The sequence below is a fragment of the Aulostomus chinensis genome, chromosome 2, assembly GCF_037954235.1.
Source record: "Aulostomus chinensis isolate RoL2024-O1b breed Wild chromosome 2, RoL_Achi_v1.0, whole genome shotgun sequence".
Lineage (NCBI taxonomy): Eukaryota > Metazoa > Chordata > Actinopteri > Syngnathiformes > Aulostomidae > Aulostomus > Aulostomus chinensis.
The window spans coordinates 27,011,427-27,032,093 of record NC_141321.1 but is presented as its reverse complement, the minus strand read 5'-3'; the positions used below and the strand labels follow the sequence as shown (position 1 = coordinate 27,032,093).

The 20,667-nt window shown below is 42.0% G+C and overlaps 2 protein-coding genes and 1 long non-coding RNA gene across 5 annotated transcripts in view; 2 read left to right on the top strand and 1 right to left on the bottom strand.

Moving 5' to 3' along the window:
• myo5aa (myosin VAa) overlaps positions 1-13,124 on the top strand; it is a 50,286-nt gene extending 37,162 nt beyond the window's left edge. Inside the window, exons 29-41 of one of the 2 annotated variants that reach the window (XM_086188108.1) lie at positions 155-255; positions 2,349-2,429; positions 3,807-4,005; positions 4,909-4,974; positions 5,648-5,741; positions 5,838-5,987; positions 6,086-6,240; positions 6,795-6,884; positions 7,111-7,261; positions 7,347-7,629; positions 7,711-7,885; positions 8,278-8,358; positions 8,932-13,124. In XM_086188108.1, coding sequence (XP_086044234.1) covers positions 155-255; positions 2,349-2,429; positions 3,807-4,005; positions 4,909-4,974; positions 5,648-5,741; positions 5,838-5,987; positions 6,086-6,240; positions 6,795-6,884; positions 7,111-7,261; positions 7,347-7,629; positions 7,711-7,885; positions 8,278-8,358; positions 8,932-9,084 — 1,779 coding nt within the window. In that variant the 3' untranslated portion in view covers positions 9,085-13,124. The remainder of the gene's footprint in view (positions 1-154; positions 256-2,348; positions 2,430-3,806; positions 4,006-4,908; positions 4,975-5,647; positions 5,742-5,837; positions 5,988-6,085; positions 6,241-6,794; positions 6,885-7,110; positions 7,262-7,346; positions 7,630-7,710; positions 7,886-8,277; positions 8,359-8,931) is intronic. The other variant, XM_086188117.1, reaches the window with a different exon arrangement.
• Positions 7,671-20,667, bottom strand: part of LOC147269631 (uncharacterized) — a 20,682-nt gene continuing 7,685 nt past the window's right edge. Inside the window, exons 4-5 of one of the 2 annotated variants that reach the window (XR_015110468.1) lie at positions 13,650-14,383; positions 7,671-7,900 (exon numbers count right to left, since the gene is read on the bottom strand). This is a non-coding gene — a long non-coding RNA (uncharacterized LOC147269631). The remainder of the gene's footprint in view (positions 7,901-13,649; positions 14,384-20,667) is intronic. The other variant, XR_015110469.1, reaches the window with a different exon arrangement.
• The window catches only part of gnb5b (guanine nucleotide binding protein (G protein), beta 5b), an 11,600-nt gene continuing 4,521 nt past the window's right edge, over positions 13,589-20,667 (top strand). The window contains exons 1-7 of the mRNA XM_086188130.1: positions 13,589-13,742; positions 14,493-14,641; positions 16,304-16,415; positions 17,590-17,726; positions 17,846-17,887; positions 19,530-19,606; positions 19,712-19,844. Coding sequence (XP_086044256.1) covers positions 14,516-14,641; positions 16,304-16,415; positions 17,590-17,726; positions 17,846-17,887; positions 19,530-19,606; positions 19,712-19,844 — 627 coding nt within the window. The 5' untranslated portion in view covers positions 13,589-13,742; positions 14,493-14,515. The remainder of the gene's footprint in view (positions 13,743-14,492; positions 14,642-16,303; positions 16,416-17,589; positions 17,727-17,845; positions 17,888-19,529; positions 19,607-19,711; positions 19,845-20,667) is intronic.

The following is a 20,667-nucleotide window of genomic DNA, read 5'->3' as shown; positions in this document are numbered from 1 at the left end:
AGCGCCCACAGCAGTGTGAAGTCACATTAATAAACCATTAACTCCCTGGTCTTCACCCACAAACCTAAGAGATGAGTCTCCCTCCCAGCCACCCATCCCTGCTTTATTAGAATAATCAGTGCTAATATTCTTTTATCCTCTCTTGTCTTTTTAGGAGACCATGACGGAGGCGTCTGTCTATGTTGAGGATGTTTCCAAACTGAAGGACGCTGATGAAATCAAGCAGGCTTACATTGGCCTCAAAGACACCAACAGGTACTTTATCACAGCCAGTTCATCTTTCCTTCTCTTCATTTGTTTCAGTGTTGAATTCACTCTCTGATTCCATCAACTCTCTTTTATCCAAATGTTAAATCTTCCTGAGCACCGGTTCCATCATAAATGTTATCGTAATGTATGTGAGAGACATGTCTGTGTGTGTGAACGCTGCCTTGTCCTGTGCAGATCTCCCAGGTTCATGCGTAAGCCGCTGGAAGTGGTTGATCTCCTGAGTAGGCTCAGGTAACCCGTGACACGTGGCCTATGCATCATGGAACTGAACATGCATGGCCACGCTGCCACTGAACATGACTGACAGGAGGCAACATGTCTGAGCTGATGCTAACAGCATGTCAAGTAATATCGCAGCTTCAACTAGACCTTTAGTTCTTCCTCATGCGCCAACTGAAGACTGTGTTTTTCAGCAATTTCTGAAAGTCAGGTTTTCTGAATTGTAGGTTTGCAGGGTTTTGAGTAGTGGCTTCATGAATAAGAGCCGAGTCTCTCAAGTTGAAGCGCTCACGCCTGGCTCGCTCGCAGCAGTTCTTCCAAAACAGCATTTTATCATCAAAATTAGTCTCATGACAATGCAGAAAACCCACTCGGGTGCAGGGCAGCTAGCTGGCCGGGATCGTCAGGAAAAGGTCTCGGCTTGCTTCCCTTTGCGCTTTGAAACATTGTTTTGATTTGTTTTTTTCAGTGAGAAAGTCGGTCGAGTGAGGGAACTGTAGAACTCTCACACAGGCCAGTGCATTTCAGGTTGCTTCACGTTTATGAGGTGTGACAAACAATTGATAGCCTCTCACAATCCGAACATCAGTTGTAACAATTGTGAAATTTTTTTTTTTATTATTGAATCGGCTTCATTTAAAAACTGATTACCCGTCTCTATTTTGACCGGTTTTTATGGATTTCTGCTTTTTAGGGGTATTTTTCCTCTCCAGTTACACAAACTGCTTTCCTACATTTGCTACAGCAAAGCAAACAAACTGCAGGTTTGACTATGTATATCTGAAGCACTGCACATTCACAGTGAGCTATTTACAGAGTAGCATGAAAGCATGTCTGGGCTCAAGAGTGACTTTGATTCAACCTTTATTTCATTCAGAGTGACTTTCTCACGCACTGACTTTGCTGCAGTGCTGTTTGATGCTGTAGGAGGCCTCCTGTCTCAGCTTTATGGAACAAGTTTGGCATGAAACCTGCATGAAAGCCCACTAGTGGGTTTGTTGGAACATCGATGCACAGCCGCACACTTTTCAGGATGCGTATGTTGACGAACTGAAGCCCTCGCAGTAACCACCACGTCACCCACGAGCAAAGGACTCATTTGAAGAGACTTTCAGATTAAACACAATGAAAACAGAATTTGAACATCCTATTCAAATAATCAATCCAGAGGTCTTTAGTCTGGTCCTTTAAACAGTCGATCAGAATGCCATGTGTTGAGCCTGCAGGGCCACAGAAGACCAGCATGCACCAGCAAATCCATCTGATTCATTTTCATTCAACGAAATATAACATTTGAACACGTATATGAAAGTGATAAAGTTGTCAATCATCAGAACTTCTTAAAAGTGTTCGTGTGCATCACTGCCTCTGTCTGTTTCTCCCTTTTTGTTCCATTTGTTGCTTGTCACCCTCTTTGATGACATTCACAAACTTGCCCTGCAACAGCCGGTGTAACTGCACAGTAGACAACACACAACAGGCCCACGCACACAGGAGACGAGTCTGCCACTGATCTAGTGAAACTACAAACATGGGGCAGTTTAAATGCATATAGTGCTGTATGTGATATTCAGGCAGATATACTTCAATCATTCTGTCTTATTGGCTTTGGAAGGATCTACTTTTAGGTAGAAGTTTAATTGTTCTCCTGAAAAATCTAGGAGCCCAATGAGACTCCCCCAAAATGACCTTCATGCATCATGAACTGCAGACAACAGACGTAGCACACTTATTTCCAGAAACCACACAAATTCACAAGTATTCGTATTCACCTTGTCTTCGCCCACTTCACCCATCCTCCCTGCATCTTTTTGTTGTCATTGTGCTTTTCATGTTCCTTTGTGTTGTGTGTCGGTCAGATCTGCTGCCCCAGACTTCCATAAGCTGAATGAGGACGGGGAGCTGTGGCTGGTTAATCAGGGCTTAAAGGAGACCATCAGGTGTAACCGCGTCTCACACAAGAGTGTGATGTTTCAGCATGATACTGCGTGCGTGCGTGTGTGTGTGTGTGTGTGTGTGTGTGTGTGTGTGTGCGCGCGCGCGCACACATGCGTGTTTGGCTTATCACAGGATTGGATGTGTGCTGCTGCAACACTTCATCTTTTCTCTTTCATTCTCTGTTAAAGATTTTTATGTTTTAATCGTAAAACAGAGGCTTATTTTAAGTAGGGCTGAAGGGCTTCTTTTCACTCATAAAAAGCTATTTTTATACACGTGGTCATTACAGTTGGCATTTCAAATTATTAGTTGAATTTCACACCCTCCGTTTTGTTGCTAACAATATTTTTTTGGCAGGTTACATATTTCACACACGCTTTTTCCCCCTTCACTCTTTCCACACTGTATTCCACATAGACGGCTTACAGTAAAACTGAAATTTAACTGACCAGCTTAGTGAATTCCTGAATGTTGTATGAGAGTGATTATGTGAACCAATTTAATCAAAAACAGTCAAATTCCCTAGTTGCTGCATGGTTATATGCATAGCATTTTTGACAACTATTTTTTTTAATTGAATGATCTGGTTTTTACCCTCATTAATAGAACTATTTTACTAACCTTTTGTGCTCAAAACTACACATAACTTTGTATAACTCCAAATACCCACCGGCCTGAAATCATTTTTGAATATTTAATGTTTTTATTCTACTGACAGATGATTAGATTGATATTGTTGTGACCAACAGTTTACTTGCTGACATGAGCTGTTCAGACAGCAGGGAAAAAACTCTTGATATTTAATTTGATAAAACTGATTCACAGTCAGTATTTTACACCGGAGAGCCTCGTTTTGACACATTCACTTTGACTTTGCCAGCTTCTCTCTTAAGATAAGACATGGAGAAGCTCTTGTTAAAGGTTGAGTAATTATTTGCTAAGCTGACTGACTGATCAGTTCCACCCATATTACTGACAAATGCACAAGCTGTCGATGCAAGAAACCGAATGAGCCCAACCTCTTTGTTTGCTGAGCCTGACATGAGGACGGCGTTGACTCAAGTTCAGCTTTTCAAGATGCATTCGCTTGTCTTTTCTTGCAGTAACACGGAGTGACTCAGCAGTTTGTCTCAGAGTGGCTGCTGGTCACTACACTGGTGTGAATCTCAACCTTCACGTCTGTCTGCACTGGGGGTCTCCTGCTGTCTTTGCTTCTCTCCATCATTCTAGCGAGCTAATTATTTTTCTCTTCCTTTTCCCTGTCCTGTTGTTTCGTCCCCCCGCTGTCTATAAACACACATTTCCACAATCTTCCAACACCTCCTCACACCCCCCCCATCCCCCAATCTTGTCTCTGGCTTCATGTCTGTCCTCCCCAGATTATTGGAGCACCAGCTGCAAACTCAGCGAAGAAGTTACGATAATGAGGTGGAGGCGTTGCGCGGCGAGCTGCAGAATGTCAAGGAGGAGAACAATCGTCAGCAGCAGCTCCTGGCTCAGAACCTCCAGCTGCCTCCAGAGGCCCGCATCGAAGCCAGTCTGCAGCACGAGATCACCCGGCTCACCAACGAGAACCTGGTACGCTGCTACTCGCTCAGATACTTGCAGGCCCTTTACCTCTTATAAACCTGATATACATTTGTCAACTGAAGGCTTTTAGTTTCCTGGATATTAGTAGATCCCATTGATTTGATCAGCAATGAAAGCAGAAGTCAGTTAAAATATCACATGTACTACTGTAAACTAAAGAAACCCACAACATCAGGTTTTCCACACGATATCACTCCTCCGTGGATAAAAAAGTCCAGGGTTGCTTGAAGCGGCCCAGAAAAATCTTTCTTTTTCCATCATGGCAGCTTTCTGTTGGTTCTTATTCTTTTACTGTTGAACTTCATGAAACCGTGACTGCACATATTTTGCATTTCTCTTGCAGCAAAGATGCAAACAAGTGTCTGGTTTGTATCAAGCTGTTTTTATCCAAGTGCTAGGTTGTTAATCAAAAGTTCAAAATCACTAGAGTGTAAATGTTTAGTCCTCTAAAGTTCAGCAGTGGTGGAATGTTGTTGAATGCCGCCCTCTACTCCAGGGAGGGAAATATGGAACTTTTTGTTTTACTGATAGTATTTGATGATCAAAAAGTGCAAAGCAAATTCATTTTTCATATTTGCTTCACAATGAATAGATTATAAAGTAAGATTTTTTTTGCAATAAAAAAGAACAATCTTTCACACGAACAACACACACAGCTGCTCCTTGTAAGTAATAGAGAACAGCGTGCAGTCATATGACTTCTCTGTTTCACCCCTCAATGGAATTAAAAATGCACAGTAAATTTTCCTAGGTTCCAAATACTCATAAATGTGTGTATTCTGCCACTAAAGCTGTTAATAAGCAGTAAACTGGCAATGCGTTTTACTCGCCTCCATATAGAGGAGTGTTGTGTCACACACACTCATTAGTGTGGCTGGTATCACCTGACAGGAACTCCTGGCTGAAGACCCCACAGCATCCAGAGAGGCGCGAGTCATCATTTTACGACGGATGGTTGTATGTAGAGATGGCGTGTGTGTGTGCGCATGTGTGCGTAGAACTAACTGATCGCGTGTTCTCTATGTGAAGTATTGCTGAGCGTCTCTAACTCTCTTCCACAGTGTGGTCTAACTCACAGCGCAGTAGCTCTGCACCTTTAGCTCTCACCTAACAGCCAGCCAGTCCTGCACTCTCTCTCTTCTCCTGAGAAAACAATCAGCTCAGAAGGTCTTGGTTTGATTCCAGACCACCCTGCGCGCACACACACACACACACACACACCCACACACACACACCCCTCGCTCTCTTCCTCTTTTTCTTTCTTTGTTGACTGACTGAGAGAGCTGACCAAACTCTGCATGTTTCCCTCAGAATACAATGCTATGTTTTCCATGACAGAGGTGTTAACAGCAATTAAAGTGTGACATTTAGATAAGAAAAAAAACAACAACTAGAAAAAGACTTAATTGTTATTGATTTCTATGGCAGTAGCCATCATTCATTCTTTCTTTTTTTATATCTCAAAGTTGTTAACTACTGCTGCTACTGTTTACAGAAAATGCTCCTTTTCACCTCTGGAGGGCAGCAGTTTGTAACAGTTTGGCTCAGGCGAGACTGACCATTTGTCCTCACTATTCTGCATCTTTTCCCTCTTCATCTCTTTCTCCCTCCATCCCTCCATCTGCTTCAGGATCTAATGGAGCAACTGGAGAAGCAGGACAGAACCATCCGTAAGCTCAAGAAGCAGCTGAAGGTTTATTCCAAGAGGATTGGAGAGATGGGAGGTAAAGGAGGAGCATGTTGCTGTGAGTGTGTGTTTACCTGGACTCTTTATATGTGTGTGTGTTTATGCCGTGTTGCCTGTCCTGTGTGCCACCTAGCGGGTCAAACTGAGGGCCAGACTTCTCCAGGTCAGATGGTGGACGAGCCCATCCACCCAGTCAACATTCCCCGCAGGGAGAAAGACTTCCAAGGAATGCTGGAGTACAAGAAGGAGGATGAACTCAAACTGGTCAAGAACCTTATTCTTGGTAAGAACAACAACTATCAAGTGAGCAAGACATGAAAACCTTTAAACAATAATGGCACCTGTTAGGAGGCTGAACACATTTACCTTCTGTGCCTGCAGAGCTGAAGCCTCGTGGTGTAGCAGTGAATCTGATCCCAGGTCTGCCAGCTTACATCCTGTTCATGTGTCTGAGACATGCAGACTACCTCAACGATGACCAGAAGGTCCGCACGCTGCTGACCTCCACCATCAACAGTATTAAGAAGATCCTGAAGGTTTGTATTTTTCGTTTGTTGGAGTGTTTCCATGGCCTTTCATCGATGAAACAAACCCTGACAGGATGAAGACGTTTAGATTTGAGTTTATGTCCTTGAAGATTCAAGAAAAATCATACGTGTCAACTTGTACTGATATTCACCAGTTGTGATAGCTCACCAGCATTTATCCAAACTTTAAACATAAACACATGTACAATCTGCCGATGTCCGTGTCAGATCCCCTCTACAAACCTTTACCAAACATTTGTTGTGACAGCACAGTTTCGAAAAACTTCAGTTGCCGTGCTGCTAATAGCTCTAGAGAACATAGAGCTGGTTCACTGACTGGTTTTTTGTGTGTGTGTGTGTGTGTGTGTGTGTGTGTGTGTGTGTGTGTGTGTGTGTGTGTTTATTTTATTTTGAACATGGAGCGTATTGTATGTGATATATTGGCACTGATACATTGTAAGTTGGCTTAAGGACCCCAGGAAGAATAGCTTTGGCTTTGCCAAGGCTAATGGGGATCCCAAATAAATCAAATTAAATCAAACGTGCCCCCTTCTTCCCCTCAGAAACGAGGAGACGACTTTGAGACGGTCTCCTTCTGGCTGGCCAACACCTGCCGCTTCTTGCACTGTCTGAAACAATACAGTGGAGATGAGGTGAGACCAACACACTCATTGGATAATGGCTTATTCACTCTCAGAAAGTGGGTCAGCTGTTAAACTAAAAATATTTGCATTAAAATTGATTGTTTTTATTTACCTTTTCTTTAAAATCTCTGTCAGACATGCTATAGTATGTATTGCTAGAATATTTTTGAGCCTTCAAACATGTGTGGAGGGAATCATTAAACAGATATCTTCTGCTGGTGTTTGTGGGTCATAGGTCTTCATGAAGCACAACAGTTCCAGACAGAATGAACACTGTCTGTCCAACTTTGACCTGGCGGAGTACAGACAGGTGATCAGTGACCTGGCCATCCAGATCTACCAGCAGCTTGTCAAATGCATGGAGAGCATCCTTCAGCCCATGATCGGTGTGTACTTGCGTCGTGGTCCAGTGCTGCTGTAGTAATAACATGCATGACACAATGACATCAAGCGTGTGTTTTTTCTCTGCAGTCTCTGGGATGCTGGAACACGAGACCATTCAGGGCGTGTCAGGGGTGAAGCCCACAGGTCTCCGTAAGCGGACGTCCAGTATTGCGGATGAGGGCAGCGACACCCTGGATTCCATTCTGAGGCAGCTCAGCGCCTTCCACTCCACCATGTGCCAGCACGGCACCGACCCCGAGATCATCAAGCAGGTGGTGAAGCAGCAGTTCTACATAATCGGAGCGGTCACCCTGAACAACCTGCTGCTGCGCAAGGACATGTGCTCATGGAGCAAAGGCATGCAGATCAGGTAGGAGCTCAGAGAGAAGGGAGACTGGTTTGTTTGATGTTTTATTCCTGCCATGACATTCTTGTTGCGTTTGTGTTGCAGGTACAACGTTAGCCAGCTGGAGGAATGGCTCCGAGACAAAGGTCTGATGACATGTGGAGCCAAGGAGACTCTGGAGCCTCTCATCCAGGCTGCTCAGCTGCTGCAGGTCAAGAAAAAGACTGACGAGGATGCTGAAGCCATCTGCTCCATGTGCCAGGCCCTCACCACCGCTCAGGTAAACAGCCCCTTTCTTCAAACAAAGCAGACAAGTTCTGGATAACCTTGAAACTACACAACTACACAACTGCATATACAAAGTATAAAACCAGTGAGGAAGCATCTTAAAACTGCATTTTTCTAATGGTGAACAAGAGGCATACTCACAATGTGAGTCTGCTGCTGAATTGATTTATTACTACATACCTTCACATTTTCTTTGTTTTATTTTGTAAATTATGATATTTTGTCAAGTGGAAGTGACCATATTTGGATGAGAGGATGAAGGTGGAGAGGATTAAATTTCTGAGGCTTTTGAGATGAAAAGCGGAAATTATTGTTGAATGCATTTATTCTTTCTAACACTTTTAGTTTTGTTTAAAATACATTTTCTGTGCTTCTTTTTTCCAGATCGTAAAGGTTCTTAACCTCTACACTCCAGTCAATGAGTTTGAAGAAAGAGTGTCGGTGGCCTTCATACGAACCATACAGGTGATGTACCCTAGAAGGATCAATGCGACCATACACATGATCTTATGTCCCCACATGAGGCCTGAGGAGGGGCTTCTGTCTGTGATGGTTACAGACGTGAACTGGAAATCCCTCTGCACTGCTGTAATGTCGATACAGTAAAAGGATTTTCTGTGCTGTTGGTGACCTGTTTGTCTTCGACATGAGAGATTCAGCACCTTCAAATAAATCTAGTAATGATTGTATTTTGTAACTTTGCCTTTACCTCGATCTTGTGGTGCCATCTAGTGGTCAGATCAAGAAAGGCACTGTGGTGGACAGATCAAGTCCACTCCATTCATCTACCAGCACAAGTTGTATTGTCCAAATATGAGGAAACGCTTCATAATTCTGTGTAAAATAGCTGTCTGGCAGGGGGGATATCAATAAAACAAAATTCATATTGATTTTAATCGATCTAGTGTCTCTAGTCCTTAAAAAATATATTTTTACTATAGATTTTCCTTTAAAATGACATTCTCTCAACAGTGTCTCCTCAAAAACAATTGTAATCTCACTGTTTCAGTCTTTTTTCTCTCTTCGTTTTTCCTTCAGACGCGCCTGCGAGACCGTTGTGAGAGTCTACAATTGCTGATGGACACTAAGATGATTTATCCGGTTACCTTCCCCTTCAACCCATCCTCCCTCGCCCTGGAGACCATCCAGATCCCCAGCTCGCTCAACCTGAGCTTCCTCACCCGTGTGTAAACCAGGCCTCCAGGGAAGCCACACAGCATTTTTGGCTTGGTGGCCACATTCACAATTACAAGTCGTATGATACCTACTGACCCCCCCCCCCCCCCAAAAAAACAATCATCACAAAAGACACGTTTTTCTGAGCATCACAAACACAGATTTACTATTTCTACAACCACAGTTTGAACAAATGTGTTAAAAAGTCACAAAGCGCCAATAAGAAGCTCTGTTCATGTTAGCAAGGAGTCAGCGAGACCTGTTTATTGGCCAAAATACACAGATGAGAACCAGATGAGCAACTTCCACATGAATGAATGAATCCAAATTTAACTTGAACACATACACACACACACGCACACACTCACATGTACTCAAAAAACACGTAAACAGAAACAAGTGCACCCACCACATGCTAAACTATCGACAAGCCTCTGTACATACAAACCCCAGAAGGTCCATCCATCCATTGCTTGTATAAACGCCTGCCTCTTAGAGAAGCCACAGTACTACATCAACCCCTCTGGGTCTGTCCTAAAGGTCATGGGCCTGGATACTCCCCCACCCCCACCCACCCACACACACACACACACACACACACACACACCCATCTACATCTCTCCTCAAACTTTCAGCTAGTTGTTAAAGTAGTTCTTGTCTAATCACCATTGGCGATGAGCCTACTGCTGCACGAGAGCAGGCCCTAAAGGAGGTCACATATCTCACAACAAGGAATAACTTGGCGAGTCGTAGTTTGTCTTGATGTGTTTGGTCTCTCCTTAATGGACAACGTCAATCTGAAACCCATCTAAGCGATTATTAGGCGTTCGTGCTCTTGTTGAGGTGACCGCAGACCAGGCTTCATTCTGTGTGGTGTCATTTTACTCAGTCGAGCCAAGACAAAACTCACCGTCTGTACGATATTATTTTTACATATATAAATATATATATAAATATGAATAATATATATCATGTATTTATTGCATTTATCTCCATCCCCATCCTCCCACTTTTAAGAATATGAGCTTTCTGTCGGCAGAAATCCTTCATTCCCAGGACGACCAGCTTTGCAGAGATGGTCTTAGTTCCACTGTAGATTATTTAAGTCAGTATCCATAAAAAAAATTATGTAGTATAGTTTAATGAGAGCAGGCACAGATCTTAGCTCATGTATGGCAGTTTTAACATAGAGATGTCGCTTTGTCATGTATATCTTTTTTTGGGGGGGCAGATCAGTTGTAGCACGGGTTTTAACAGAGGAGAGATTCCGAAGGTTCAAACTCCACCGAGAGTGTAACCTGCTTCAATCTACGCCGTTTACAGCCGAGACAGGAGTGTCACGTAATGCTGGCTCAAGGCTCATCACTCTCACCAACACACACAAATGCAGATATATTTACACTACCACTGGCTTATTGCTCTGTCAGGGGGGGATTTGACCTTCTCTCACTGTTTTTTCTTAACTTGTCAACGCTTTGAAAATATTTTTTCTCTTATCAGTGTGCAGTTATTTATTTCAGTATTGTCATTTTCTTGTGTATCATAAATATGTATATCTCAAAAGCCATGTATCACTGAGCAGAACGGACAGAAGATGTTTCTCCAAAGGTGGTTGTAGACGGCGTGCCTCAAACCTGTCCAGCTTTACTACAGTTCATCTCACACCCTATGCCTTTCCTGTTTAGTGCCCAAAAAAAAACCAACCCACAACAAAGGCTTTTACAACCAAAAACTCTGTTGTTCTTTTAACTGTTTTTTTTCCCTGTTGTTTTCGCTTTTTTTTTTTTTCACTGCACAGATTATTTGAATCACGATACGATTCTTAAAATCCTGACAAGATCTTGAGATGTTTTTTTAACACGCAGGACCTCCAATAATAGAAAGATGGGGAAAAAAGAGGTTGCTATGGTACCACATTCCCGTGTATGTGTGGTATAAACTGTACTGCATGTGCTGCTGCTGCCTCCTCTAACTTGCATTGCTTGGCTTCACCAGAAGTTACCAGAAACTAACCTGCATGCTACTGCTACTTTTAATAGAGCGAGACGCCTGGAGAGTCACTGAAAGATAGTCAGGGAATCTGCCAGTGTTGTTACAAAGGAGTCTCAGCATTGTCCCTTTGGCCTTGGTTGATGTTCTGTTTGCTTCCTGTTGTGCCATTAGTATTAACAGATCAATATTTGCCCCCCCCCCCCCCCCCACGTGAACCTTACTGAGCCTAATGACCCTGTTCATGAGGGTATTTCACCTTGATAGAATGATTTTTTTTGTTGGTTTTTTTAAAGGAGCAAGACAACCTTTTAGAACATTTGCCTATTTTCTATCCTTCACAGATCCAGAAGAGACAGATCCAATTCTCTCCTCTGTGCTGCAAGCTGATCGCTAGTTAGCTTAGCGCAAAGAATGGAAGTGAATGGGCAGGTTAGCCTTCCTCTGTTAAAAGTCATCAAACTGATGAGGTTCAGGATGTTGATTTGTCCTGAAGTCATCCTCATTCTCATCCTCGAACAAAGTCGGTCGTGATTAGTAGTCGCTCTTCGAGTTGTCAACAAACAATGATGGGGAAATAGTGTTTTGATCATTCCTGAGGTACGCTTACCTGCCAGTCCACTACAGTTCATTGCGCTAAGCTAACTAGCGATCTGCCTCTTGTGCGTCTCTGCTCTCTAATGCACACAGACGAGTTAAGGGTGTCTATCCTCTCATCTGGCTCTGTGGAGGATGGCAAGTAAGTATATTTCTGAAAAAGCTGTTGTGTTCCTTTAAGGTGCTTAGATGTGTAGAAGGTTTTGAATAGTCACCAGAGCTGAACTACACGAGCAACGAACCGTATTTCTCAGTAACCCAGACGCTGGGAAACTGTCACAGGTCAGCTGCTCCGTACGGGAGAGTGAAAATATTGTATTAGCAAGGTGAATTATCTCGTGAAATACCAGGATGCACCACTGGACACTCACTCTAACAGTTACACATGAAAACAAATAGTAGGTGGAGTTGTTTTGTGTCGCTTTCGTTGGGACCACGTTATCAAGCCTTTTGCCGTATCGTTTGGAGTTACAGGTAGTGTTATGAGAGAAGTGATACGTGGAAGAATCAACCTTATGAATGTTTTAAAAGAAATATCATGATTTTAGCTGCACAATGTAGACAAAGCCTTATCTGACTGACGTGAATCTATTGTGGCATTGTTTTGTTCTCGGTGCAGTTGTTTTCTTCCACTCTCAGATGAATATGAATGACTTGTTTTTGTCACAGATGGGTTGTACTGTATAGCCATCAGTCAAAATGCACTTTTTAAACATTGCAGAGAAAGTGGAAGATGTCATAGAAAGATACGGACTGTAAAAAGAAATGTTTCTACCCTCTGAGCTCTCTGATTCCTGCCGCCTTGCTTCTGATCTGTGACCTGTCACATTCCTAATTAGTGATGTTTTTCATGCTGTTTTAGTAACCTGGAAGCTAAAAGTAAAAAAAAAAAAAGAGAGAGAGAGAGAAAAAGAAAAAAAAGACGCACACTTAAAGACACCAGCAGCCTTCTCAGAGTTGCCCGGCGTGAAGTGCTGAGAGGAGAGGCTGGCCTAGTTTCACAGGAGGATAAAAAAGAACCACACACTCATTCATTGTCGAGCAGAGCTGAGGCGTCTTCCTCCCCCTGGGCTCCTCTCAGGCTCTCAGACAGGACAAAATGTCATTCCTTCACTCTGCGTTTTTACATTAAGGAGAGTCGTTTGTACGATAATGACGTAGACCATCATACATGTACATGACCGTTGTTCTGATCAGCGCTAGTCTTGATTGTGCCATTTTAAAAATTGTTCAAGGAGAATTTACATCATTATCACCCCACCCCCCCACCCCAACACCCCAGCTGTTGTGATACTGGTGTGAACATGCTGACGCCAGTACCAGATGTTTCCTCTCTGACCCGTGTGTACATTTGACAAACTGGACTGTTTGTAGTTACTGGTAGCTGTGCTTAGTGAATGTGTTCACCGTTAAGAAACTTGGAATAAATTGTCAAATCTGTAAAAGTAAAATAAAAGAACTCAGCACTGTCGGCTTGTCTGTGAGAGATTTTTTTTTTTTGTGTAAATTTATTTTTCTCTGAATCTTGTCAAATATTGTTTTCGATATTTTGATTCTGTGTCATGGTTGATAGTATTTTCCTGTATTATTAGCCTCAAAAAGCCTGAAGTGGCTTTAAGAGTGCAGTACACGGCCTCACACTACAGCTTATAACATGCTAATAAAAACACATTTTCCACAAAAAAGCTTTTTTTTTGGTGATATTAATCTGTGAAATTCTGCCTCCCCCCCCCAAAAAAATTAGAATATAGCCCTGTTAACACAAATGGCAACCATTGCACTACTTCACTTTTCTATAATTTTCAGATTAAAATTTATTCTTTCAATTTAAATCCATACTTCATTCGTTCAAGGAATAATGTTGTGGGAATTATTTTAAATCTGTTTTGGCTGAAGCTAAGATGACGTCCCGAGGTCTTACAGGTGGAGCCGCAGTAATGAACGTGGAGGTAAAAGTGGAGTCACAAGCTTTAACTCTGTACTAAGAAGCTTACTTCCGTCTCTCGACAATCCTCTTCACTGGAAAACTCAACTTCGTTCTTCGGGGACAGTTACCTGCTCTACGGAAGGGAAATATCACTTGTGAGGTGAGGTTTTTGTTGGCTTCATGTACAAATTATACTCTCCAAACTAATATTCAACTAATATCTGCCCAAAACTCCCTTTTTTTTAGTTCAAATTTGTAAAGTAGAAAGAAAATATTTGGTTGTCCTGATCATCTCTGTTAATTTTGTAACAAAGAATAATACAAAAATGTGACCTGAACATGGGGAGTGAGTTGCTTGTTGATAGTTTGGCAACTATGCAGAGCAGGGAAAATCCCACATGACGTTACCTTGAAAAATGTAATACTGGGATCAGTGGGGCTGAAAACACAGTGATAAATCAATTGCTTTCTTGTACATTTTCAGGAAAAGTTGGTTTTCTACTGACAAGAAGCCTTTACAAAGATAAAAAGCATCAGAAAAAAAGTGCAGGAAGCGACACTTAACCGTCTATTGTGGTAATAATGTATCATAACATATAGTTGTGTGTTTCTGTTGTAAAATACAGCTGGAAAGCTTCAAACAAAGGCGGTCTGGGTTTGATATCAGTTGTAATTTAATGTGTAAGTGTTTATCATGTCCTGAAGAGTGTGTGCGCCATTCCCAGAATAGCTGTGTAGCACTCCTCGCCTTTGGAGCTCAGTGGAGGATCAGGCTGGAGTAGATTACCAACTTCTTATCTCCTGCGCACGCACACACACACACACACACACACACACACACAAAGAGCAACAAGCTTCAACCAGGCCATAGAAAACCACTTGTTTGTGTTTGTGTGTGTGTGTTTTACAGGTGTGTCCTGACCATCTGCAGCCATGTGTGACCAGACGTTCCTGGCGGCCACCTTCGGCCCGTGCGACAGCTGCAGCAAACAAAGTCCCCTGATGAACATCTACGTTAAGAACGAGCCCATCAACTACTGCTCCTTCTGCGTGGAGATGGTACGCCATGTTTCACCTTCCTGACTTAAACACAGGAAACCTTCAGTGGTGCCGTAGATCCACTGAGGTATTCCCTTAAACGTAGCGCGGGCGTCCTCTCGGAGCCACAGGTGGAGGAGAATCTCTGTCCACTCAGTGTCATCACCTGCAGGAGAACCACCAACCGAATCAATCATGGTCAACTGGTTTAGCTCTAATAGTCAAGGATTAAACCAAGGGTTTTATTTGCTGTTGGATAAAAGTAAAATAAGCGGATGGTAGACATCTTGACTTGTACCATTTCAAGAAGCACGTGTTGTTATTTTTTACAGATGATGTTATAACTATCGGTTGGAGTGGAATTTAGTTAATTTAAACTTTTTTTTCTGGAAAACTTAATCTCTTCATTTAGTTTTGAAATAAGGTCAAAGTCAAAATAACATGAAAGAGATTTCAATTTATAGTTTTTAACGTGTACGTTTCAGCGAATGCCTTTGTTTTCAACAATAATAAACTTCTGAGACTCGGGGGAAAAATGGTAACGGCTTAAACTTTGAACAATTTGTCAAAAAAGAAGAACCTCTCGTCAGAAAATTCAGGAATCTTTCGCTTTTCCAGAATTTTCCTCTTTTACTGTAATGATGATGATGAACAAATTTTAGGAATAACTCACCGAATTATACAACCGTCCTGCAATAAACACACCTCATGAGGATTAAATGGGCTTTATCTTCTGCGGTAATATATACTCATGCATAGTCTCTAACTGTAATATCTTAACATAGAACCCCCCCCCCATACTGACCCTTGCAGTATGCAATTTTGTTTTCTAAATCAGTGCTAAAAAGCAAATAATGAGCCTAGTTTCTCACAAGAGATTCTTAAGACATTCTAAACCTCAATTAGCAGCTCAACTGACCGTTTCAGGGTCCTCGTTACCACGTGGCCAGCACGAGGAGCGTTGCTGAGGCAGATGTTGTGATACTGATACTCAGCAGAGCTTCTGAATATTGTAGTAGTCATTGTTTACCTTACAGCCCAGCTGAAGCTTCTCTGCCTTCATGACACTCTCTTGTCTCAATCAGCCCTTCACATTCATACTGACCCCCACGGTGCCAACAAGGTGCCCACCAGTAACCAGTAACCCTCCGAGGACCAGACAGTAATCGGTCGACCCCCTCCCCCCCATTTCTCTTCATTGTCTGTTTATACAGTTTTCTTAACTGAATCTGTTTGAGAGGTGTTGCTTCATAGTTACTGTCATTTTAGAGACTTTTGCTCCTGCTACTGCTTTGGGGTTACAACTAATATTAAGTACCGCAGGTACACTTGCGTTTTACTGCAAGTACACTTACAAAAGTGGCAAGTAGGTGTACAAGTACATATTTTACTGACATAGTTTTGAAAAAGGTCAGGGGTCATGGCCTCTTACAACACCTGGACAGGAGGAATATATAATATACGAGCGGAGTGGGGCTCGAGACCAGCGAGGCGCGCGACCCCCGTCACTAAACTGTCAGGCTCGAGGACACTTGGTTCTACCGTTCACCCTCTAACCGCGAACCAACCGTCCCGTCTGCCTCCCCCACTCTCTCTCTCTCTCCCTCCCTCCCCCGGTGTTTCCCGCCTCCTCTCTCCTCTCTCCTCTCGGCTGCGTGTGTGGTTGCTGCTGCCCGGTCAAAGATGGCTTGTGAGGGGCTCCGGAGTGGGGAAACCCTGGCGACGCTGAAGAGCGAGAGCGAGAGTCTGAAGAAGAAGCTGGAGCTGGAGAGGAACAAGCTGAACGACGTGGAGCGTAAGTGTCCCGAAAAATGACGACGACGCTTTCACTCTGATTACCGGGGAACCACAAACACCGGGGTGGTTGCTGGAGAACCACAAACACCGGGGTGGTAACGGGGACAACCCCGGGGTGTTTGTGGCAGAATCACCGGGGCTTGGTGGCTAGTAACCATCGACAGGTGCCAAGTGTCTCGTTTGATTTCCATCAACTGTCGCTAGTTTTCGAAATCTCTTTAGTGATGTGATTTAAATTTCGTTTCTTTTAGGTGTGTTAGATAATTCGGTCCTTCAGAGGAAACCCCGGTTTTTAATTACGCCAACTTAAATATCGGAATTAGCAGCAGTTTTTTTTCCTGCTTGGAGTGGAACTTCAGTTTATCAGACGGGAGATTTGTGTGGAAGCACTGATGGCATAGACGAGCTATTCAGTTTGATTATTTACCCTAACGTTTATAGTTTCCAATATCAGGATTTGAATTTTGTTTGTGATCAAAAAAATTAAACAAAACATTATTACACACCTGTCATGAATGTTTCATGTGGGCGGGTCTTCTTAATGAAGTCAGAGCTAGAAACAAATGGAACTAAAAGTGTATTTTCTCTTAAAATTCATCAAAGACGGAAGCCAAAAGCTGACTTTGTAATTACCAGGAGAAAATAAAAGGCTTTTTTCTTGAGATAATGATATAAATTAGTTTATTATTTTAAAAAAAGATTAAAAACAGAGCTTGCAATCCCAATATAATGCAATAATTAACTTTTCATCCTGAGATAACGTTATCTTTTTTTTTTCAAAATGTATTGCAAGTATGGCCGTTATCAGCTTCTGTATAAATTCATATGTAAGTCTTGCATTTTTTGTTTTTGTGCGCAACAGTTCTCATATAGTATTCTCAGAACTTTTTGAATATCTTCTCCGTTGTTTTCACTACCAAGTGCAATATTATATACCTCAAAAAAGAAGGATTCAATTGATGCCTAATTTGTAAACATCTAACTTGCATTCTTGCATTATCATTATTTCTTATGTGTCAAAATACCAAATTGCTAAAGCTGGTCAAAATGAAATATATATATATATATATATATACATTCACAAATATTACTGGAATTTGACATATTAAAATATGCGTACTTAACTCTGTGTGTGTGTGTGTGTGTGTGTGTGTGTGTGTGTGGTACCTCAGTCCACCAGGTGGCTGAGAAAATCGAGGTGGTGGCATCTCTTTCCATCAAGACCAGGCGTATGCTGAAGGGTCATGGGAACAAGGTGTTGTGTATGGACTGGTGCAAAGACAAACGCCGCCTCGTCAGCTCTTCACAGGTTAACACCTCCCCACACACACAGATGTGATACACAGATATTCTATTTGATAATCTGGATTGGATATATAGATTGTGTTCATATTTGATGCAATAGTGATTTATTTGTTCTAATTTTAGGATGGAAAAGTGATTGTGTGGGATGCTTTTACTCTTAATAAGGTGAGTAAAGTTCTAAAATGCTTTTGTGCACATTTTGGAGAATGTGAGGGTTTTCTCTCTGATATATGACAATAATAGTTTACCAAAAATGATTACTAAAGAATACAAGCACTTCTAATGATGATATTGGTTCATAAAATTAAATGCTGTTGCAATTTCATAGAAAATAAAAATGAGATGATCTTCTACAACGGAAATGTGGAGTTTTGCAGCAGAAAACGGACCGGTGAAACTGGAGCATCATTGAAAAGTATTGTACAGTATACAAACATGAAATATTTTAGACATACATAAGGAAATGTACAAATTGAAACAGTATTTTTACAAAGTGTCTTTTATGTCTAAAACCATAGATGAAGAATGGATATTATTAGCAATAGTGAAGGACGTCATGTCAGAAGTTGCTAATTACTACAAAATCCATGAACGTTAGCAAACAGGGTCAGACACTTTAATTTAGGAATAAGGGTGACTCCCCTATGGCTGCTTAGTTGATATACAGTATAATAATGGAAAATCAAAAAATAGATTAAGTCATCATTATAAATTGGTATTCAATACAAATTTTAATAGTTATGGGGTAAATGTCCAAGTAGTGTTTTTTATTCTATTAAAACAACTTTGAGTGGAAAAAATACCAACGTGCTGAAACATAAAACAACGGAGTTGAAACAAGCAAATTAACTTAAACATGTTTTGGTAAATTGGTTCATGTTTTCATGTTATGAAGAAGTTTTGAGTGTGTTCGAATGTGATGGAGCTGAAAGCTACAATGTTTGTAAGGTAACTTGTAATGTAATTTTCATTTTGTTCAAAAACATTTTTATTGAAAAAAGTATCATTCAGAAACTGTTGTTTCTGTCAAGGTGTCAACACTGAAATTTGTTTCGAATGACGCTCAGACCTATTCATCGGGCTTCAAGGACTTATTTTAGTCCTGTGTTTACCGAACAGCAGAATTTTTGATTCCAATATTTTATTGAGGAACAACCTGGTAACAGTAACTTAAAATATGAAGGCACAGTCCTTCCCAACATATAAGTCGGGTTGGGCCAAAACACAAAAGTGATTCCCACCCCTACATACAAGCTTATATGCAGAACATAATGAGAATAATGTCACTCCTGAATGAAAAGGTTGAGTAAGGAAACGTGGAAACAGCCAGTCGTGTCATGTTTTATCTAGAAAACAATATAAGAAGGACTGTTACTTCCATTGGTTTGGTTGCCCTGCGTAACCCTACACACTTGTTCGCTCGGTTATGTAAGTTTTCACTTTGCATGCTCATGCTTTTTTCGCTATATGTCCTGCAGTCTAGTAGCATGGTGGGTCGTCCTGCCTCCACACTCTTCTGAGAGAGAGAGAGACAGAGAGAGAGAGAGAGGGTGTGACACGACCAAATGGAGTTTCAAGTTCAAAGATTAACCATCCATCTGTCCCCTGTAAGGACGGCATGTGCGTGCTGGAGTGCACTTAGATGCAGTCAGGTTTCAGCTGTCATGTCTCCTGATGGACCAGACAGAACCACACTAAAGATAATCTCTATAAATTCTCACCACATTCAGGCTTGCTGCAGATGTTTAGTGAATTGCCACTAACATGCACGTGTGTGTCTGTGTGTGGATGTATCTTGATGCTGCAGGAGCACGGGGTGAACCTGCCATGTACATGGGTTATGGCGTGTGCCTACGCTCCCTCAGGTTGTGCTGTAGCATGTGGGTCAGTACAGAGAAGATCTGTTTATGGCTGAATTACTATTAATTCTATACCACTGTAAGTTTTTGAAGCAAATTATTGAACTTCTGGTGTGTCTTCCCCCTACAGTGGACTGGATAACAGGTGCTCCGTGTTCCCACTTTCATTGGACAAAAACGAGAACCTAAATACAAAGAAGAAGTCTGTCGCCATGCACACCAACTACGTATCAGGATGCACCTTCACCAACTCCGATATGCAGGTGAGCACTAGTTTAGTTCAACTGAAATTTAAGCCTGTGTCTCAGTTTTAGCTCCCTCCTTGAAGCAACTGCTTGATAATGCAAACACACAATATTGTCATTTTAAGTTTAGGCTTTCCTGTCAGATAAAACAAAAGAAGCATCGGTGGTGAAACATTCATCTCATTGAATCCATTGAAGTCCTACCATTCTGTCAACTGTAACAAGAAATAAACACCAAGTAACCTTCCTGAAAAAGAGCAGCCATGCTCTACTGCTGCTGATCCATCCATCCATCCATCCATCCATCCATCCACCCATGATCTATACCACATATCAGGTACAGGGTCACGGGGAGCTGGACCCAATCCCAGCTGTCATTGGGTGAGAGTCATTAAATTACATCTAGACAGATTACCAGTCAATCACAGGGGCGACATATAAAGACAGACCACCATCCACACTCAACTTCACCACCAATTCAATTAACCTAAGTTGCATGTTTTTGTCTGGAGTAGAAACTGGAGCACCCTGGTGGAGAACATGCAAGTATTATTCAGAGAAGCCCCAATCCCTGACAGTGCTGACCACTGCATCACCACAACGTCCTCTGCTGTTGATCCTCTGAATAGAAAAGATGTATAATTTTTTTTTTAAATAATAGCAGGTTTCATTCTTATTTGATTGTGAAAATAAAAAAGAGGAACATGAAAGTAACAGAGATCTATGGTGTTAATAAACTCTGGCCCTCAGCGAGGCAGGAGAGGGACATAGAGGGGGAGGAAGGGAGAGATGGGGGAGTGTCAGAGAAGACATGAGGGTGGTGTGGTCCTCTATTCTGGGT